At 65.4% G+C, this 4,915-nt stretch overlaps 1 protein-coding gene across 1 annotated transcript; it reads right to left on the reverse strand.

Moving 5' to 3' along the window:
• Window positions 1-3,606: 3,606 nt before the first annotated feature.
• Window positions 3,607-4,594, reverse strand: PTF1A (pancreas associated transcription factor 1a). The gene is made up of 2 exons (XM_035545486.1): window positions 3,970-4,594; window positions 3,607-3,809 (listed from the first exon to the last, which is right to left on the reverse strand). The coding sequence occupies exons 1-2, from the start codon at window positions 4,592-4,594 to the stop codon at window positions 3,607-3,609; spliced, it is 828 nt and encodes a 275-aa protein (XP_035401379.1).
• Window positions 4,595-4,915: the final 321 nt, after the last annotated feature.

Below are 4,915 nucleotides of genomic sequence, written 5' to 3' on the forward strand. Positions count from 1 at the left end.
CCAAGTGTATCATTGAAAATGTGTTTTATTATAACACATGTCATGCTTTACAGTTCCCATATTGTGTAAAGACAATGGTTAATGGTACATTAAAGACAAGCAAACCATGCCAACACGTCTTGGACACATTGTAAGGGCCTCTCTCTTTGCTTGCTTTAGGCAGCTGCAGTCCAGGACCCAGAAGCACAAAAAGAACAAGTTTGAAATACCAGGTGCATCCGAGAGAACCACGACAGGGATTGATATGTTATAGCCCAGGACATGAACCTAGCAATAAAGATATCATTGCGATTGTTTGCGGCTTCCACGCCATGTAAAGCCGGAGGCGCCGGAGCAGGCTGCTTGCTGGCAGCGAGGCTCAGCCTCCCCGGCTTCCCCCGGCGCCCTCCGCCGGAGCCGAGCACCTGTTGGCAGCCCCCGGCCCCGTCGTGGGAATCGCCCCCTGCCCGAGCTTCCAGGTCCCGGCGGCGCGGCTTGTCCTCCGGTTATTTAGGACCGTTCCCACCGGCCGGCTGCAGCCCGCTTGGGGAAAGAGGGAGATTTACCGGGGGGACACGCACTCAACCGGTGGCTGGCCCGACCTCGCAGCTGCTCCTCGGTGCCAGCCAGGGACGCCTCGGGCCGGGCTCGCCGGGCTGCGAGGCTCCTCGCCCGCCTCGGCCCCCCGAGGCCATGGGAACGGCGCCCGGCCGGGTTCACAGCGCCCCGGGGAGCCCCTCCGTGCGCGCAGCCCCGCCGCAGGAGCCCGCACTCGTTCCCACCGCTCTCCTGGGTGCTGGGGCGGGCACGGCGCTGCCTCCGCCGCTCCGCCTCGCCCGCCCCGCCGCTCTCCTCTTCGGTTTTGTTACTTAGGTGGGTTTTAAACGGCCCCCCTGGGGGATTAAGGTGTCTTTAAGGAGCACCGCGGGTGGCGCTGGGCTCCGGAGGACAGCACCACCCGCACGCCGGGAGCCCGCGGGGAGCGAGGCGCTCCTAAGTGCCTTCACCCCCCCGTGGCCCCGTCCCCAGCCCGTCCAAGCGTTTCCCCTCCCGTGAGTGCCCCCCCGCCCCGGCGTACAGCCCGGCCCCCGGGGGTGCCCCCTCTCCCAAAGAAAGGGGGGATCGGGCCGCTCCCCGGGCCCGGAGGGCCGCCCCCGTCCCCCCGGGGCGCCGTCGGGGCACGGCGGCTGCGGGGCGGGCGGTCCCCGGAGGGCTCGGTGCGGGGTCTGGGGGGGGCGACGGGGGCCGAGGCGTCCCGGTGCGGGGCAGCGGGGCCGGGGGGAGCCGCTGCCGGGGCGCAAAGGGCGATTCTCGGCTGGGGAGGGGGCGGCGCTGGAGAGGCGGTGGTCGCCGCGCCGCCCCTGGTCGCGGCTGCTGGAAAAATAAGGGGACAGGCGGGGGGGCAGGGGGGGTGAATGGCCGTCAGTCACGCCTGCCCCGCGCTGCCCCGTGCCGTGCCGAGCCGTGCTGCCGACCCGCAAAAGCCCCCCCGGGGCTGCCGCAAAACGCTGCGAGCCGGGCGTGCGGGTGCCGCCGGCTCCCTCCGGGCAGGGGACCCGGAGAGGCGCCTCCGCGGAGCCTTGTGCTGCGGGATTTTGTGGGGTGAATGGCTTGGGAGTAAGTCAAAAGGGGCTGTCAGTCTCTTTGAAGGTTGCGTTTAAAGGGACTTGCCAAGTCAAGACGGGAGAGTGACAAGATAGAGACCCTGGTGTTTTACATGCGAAGGCCGGCTCTTCCGCTTCATCTGCACCATACTAAAGGATGTGTTGAAGCATTGAATCACAAAAAAAAAAAAAACAAAAAAAAAAAACGTGGCACGCCAAAGAAAAGGTGCCACATAACAATGATTGTAGTGTTTTAATTGTGGGGTACCGCCTCACCAAAGCCAATTGAGACGGACGGGGCTACAGACAGAAGGAAGCGGTACAACACTTCCATAACTTATAATTAAGCTGAAGTCCGACTAACATTTGACTTTCTAATGAGTGTAATGAGATTACATGCCTGATGGAAGCATTTGTGCCAAAGCGACTTTCTGTGTTTAATGAGGTCCTAATACAGGACAAGATCGAATTATAGGTCGGCTCTTTTTCTCCCTCAAAGAGCCCCGTTTAAGTTCAACGACACCGGTGCCCACCGCCTCCCTCCCGCCGCAGGACGGGCGAGGCTCGCAGCCGGGGCAGCCCCAGCTCGCGGTGCAAACCAGCAAAGAAATAAGCGAAGCCCCCCCCCTCCCCGAGCCACCCTCCCGGCGCGGCTTCGGCGTGTTTGTGCGAGTAAGTAGCTCCTCTAATTGCTATTGGAATAGATCCATGCCATCCGCGCTAGGGAACTAACTGTGTCTATCTAGGTTAATGCAATTAGCATGCACGCAACATATTGCTCCCACTTTGCGGCAGCTTTGAAAAGAAAAAAAAAAAAAAAAGGGGGGGGGGGGGGAGAGGAAGACGACAGCGAGAGACGATGCACGGTGTGTGATGAGCAGTAATTATACCTTGGCTCACCAGGGCCGTTCCCAGCCGCTGGGACAGCCCAGCGCTGCCTGCCCGGCCCGGGCATCTGGGGCTGTGCCGAGCCGTCGGGGCCGAGCCGCGGGTGCCACGGGAAAATCAGCACCTGCGGCGCCGGGCCGAGCCCCCCGCCCCAGCACCGGGCCCCCCCCTCCGCCCCCCCCCTGGCCCTCGCTAGTGGCATTTGCAGCCCCCTCCCCTTCCCCAGCCCCCGGGCAGGTGCAGGGCCGGCCCCCCCGGCCCCGTGCAGCGGTGCAGCCCCCCCCCCCCAGCAGAGCCCCTCTGCCACCAGTTGCCCGACGGCTCGTGTGTGTGTGTGTGTGTGTGTGTGTGTGTGTGTCCCGACACTGCGGCGTTCCCAGGGTGACAGCGGGGGATGCTCCGCAGGTGGGGGCAGCCCCGTCTCCCCTCCCCGGGATTTTTGGGGACAGCTTTGTCCTGCTGGGGGCGAGGAGCCCATCCCCACGACCGCGGAGATGGGGTACGGGGCGGCGGGAAGGGGGGCTCGCGGGGACCGGGGGGGCTCTTTCTGCTTGGAAACCCCAAGCGGAGCGAAGGCGCTGAAAGCAGGGGACCTCCTGAAGTCAGACAAAGACATCACTTGGAAACACTTGGGCAGGGGACGGCAAAAGGGGTGGAGAGAAAGGCGAAAGTGTCCCCCCGCCCGCCCCGGCCCCCGGCCCTATAAGAGCGGCCGCCCCCAGTGGGGCAGGGGCTGGGACCGGGGCCGGGCTGCGCCGGGGCTCCCTCCCTCCCCGCAGCCTCTTCCCCCAAACACAGGGCTCCGAAAGGTGTGCTCCGGGTTTATTATTAACAAACACAGGAAGAGTCCACGTGCGGCAATAAATTATTTTCACAGGTTCCGGCGTTATTATTATTACTATTTTTTTTCCTTTCCGAAAAGGTGCTGGTGGAATAAAACTATTGCATATCTTTAAAAAAAATCAGGATAAATTATATAAATTATACATTCAGAACAGACGATTCTACCTCATTGTGTCTACTCCGTAATAAATAGATAAATAAAGTTGATTGCCCTTAAGAGTCTGAATCTTAATTTACAGCAGAGGTCTTCACGTACAGCATGTACAGGGCGGGGGCGGCGCGCAGCCCACCCTCACGCCACGAAGTCGAAGGGGGGCTCGTTCTCGATGTCGTTGAGGGAGGCTTTGTTGGGCACCTTCCGCGGGTCCTCGGGGGTCCACACTTTGGCTGTCCGGATGATGTTTTGTTCCTTGAGCTGCTTTTCGTCAGTCCACGACAGCGAGTGGCCGGCCAGAGGGGGGAGGCCGTAGTCGGGGTCGCTCGGGGAGGGGGATCCTGGTGGGTAGTGGGTTGGGGTTTTATTTTGGGGGGGGGGGGGGGAGGAGAGAGACAGAGGGTTATTGCCGGGGCCGCCCCGCTGCGCGGCCGCGCAGGTGAGCGCCGCATTCCTGCGGAGCCGCGACGGGGCGGGCCGGGCCGGAGGCCGCTCACTTACTTGTGCCGCGGTGGCAGATGATGATTTTCTTGGGCTGGCTGGGGCTCTCGCTGCCGGCGCTGCGCAGCGGCAGGTCGGACTGCACCAGCTCGCTGAGGAAGTTGATGTAGCCGATGGCGAGGCGCAGCGTGTCCACCTTGGAGAGCCGCTTCTCGTAGGGCAGCGTGGGGATGTGCGAGCGCAGCCCCTCGAAGGCGTCGTTGATGGACTGCATCCGCCGCCGCTCCCGCACGTTGGCGGCCTGCCGGAGCTGCTGCAGCTCCGCCTCGGAGCGCACCCGCCGCCGCCTCTTGGCCGAGCCCAGCGCCTGCAGCCGCCCCCCCGGCGACAGCAGCGCCGCGCCCGCCGCCCCGCAGCACTCGTAGGCGAAGCCGGGCGAGGCGGGCGACGGGGGGAAGGCGGCGGCGGCCGCCTCGCAGCAGTAGCCGCCGTCGGGGTCGCCGCCGTCGCGGTAGTACTCCTGCAGCTGGCGGCTCAGCAAGTCCACGTCGGGCTCCAGCAGCCCGTCGGCGCCCAGCGCCTCCCGCGGGGCGGGCTCGGGGAAGAAGTCCTCCTCGTCGAAGTAGGGGGGCGAGGAGAACGAGTCCAGCCCCCCGGGGAAGTGCTCCAGCAGCACCGTCTCCATGTGCCACGGGCCGGGGTTGGCGGGGGGGGGGGGGGGGGGGGGCAGCCCCGACGGGGCGCGCCTCCGACGGCTCCCGACGGACCGCGAGCGGCGGCGGCGGCGGAGACGTTGGCGGCGGGGGGGGGGGGGCCGTTCCCCTCTCCCCTCCCCTCCCCTGCCCTCCCTCCCTCCCCTCCCCTCCCCTCCCCGCCCCTCCCCTCCCCTCCCGGCCGGGCCCGGTGCCGCCGCTCTCCGGGGAGGAGGCCGGAGCCGGCTGGCGCGGCGGGGCCGGCACGCGAGGGGCCTTATAGCGACATCCCCGGGCGCGTGCCAGTGACCGCC

This window comes from Cygnus atratus, chromosome 2 (assembly GCF_013377495.2).
Source record: "Cygnus atratus isolate AKBS03 ecotype Queensland, Australia chromosome 2, CAtr_DNAZoo_HiC_assembly, whole genome shotgun sequence".
Classification (NCBI taxonomy): domain Eukaryota; kingdom Metazoa; phylum Chordata; class Aves; order Anseriformes; family Anatidae; genus Cygnus; species Cygnus atratus.

What these genes read in the sequence shown, in the direction of transcription:
- PTF1A (XM_035545486.1), bottom strand. Translation starts at nt 4,594, where the DNA reads ATGGAGACGGTGCTGCTGGAGCACTTCCCCGGGGGGCTGGACTCGTTC. An exon ending in CATCTGCCACCGCGGCACAA is followed by an intron (nt 3,810 to 3,969) that starts GTAAGTGAGCGG and finishes ACTACCCACCAG; the next exon opens with GATCCCCCTCCCCGAGCGAC.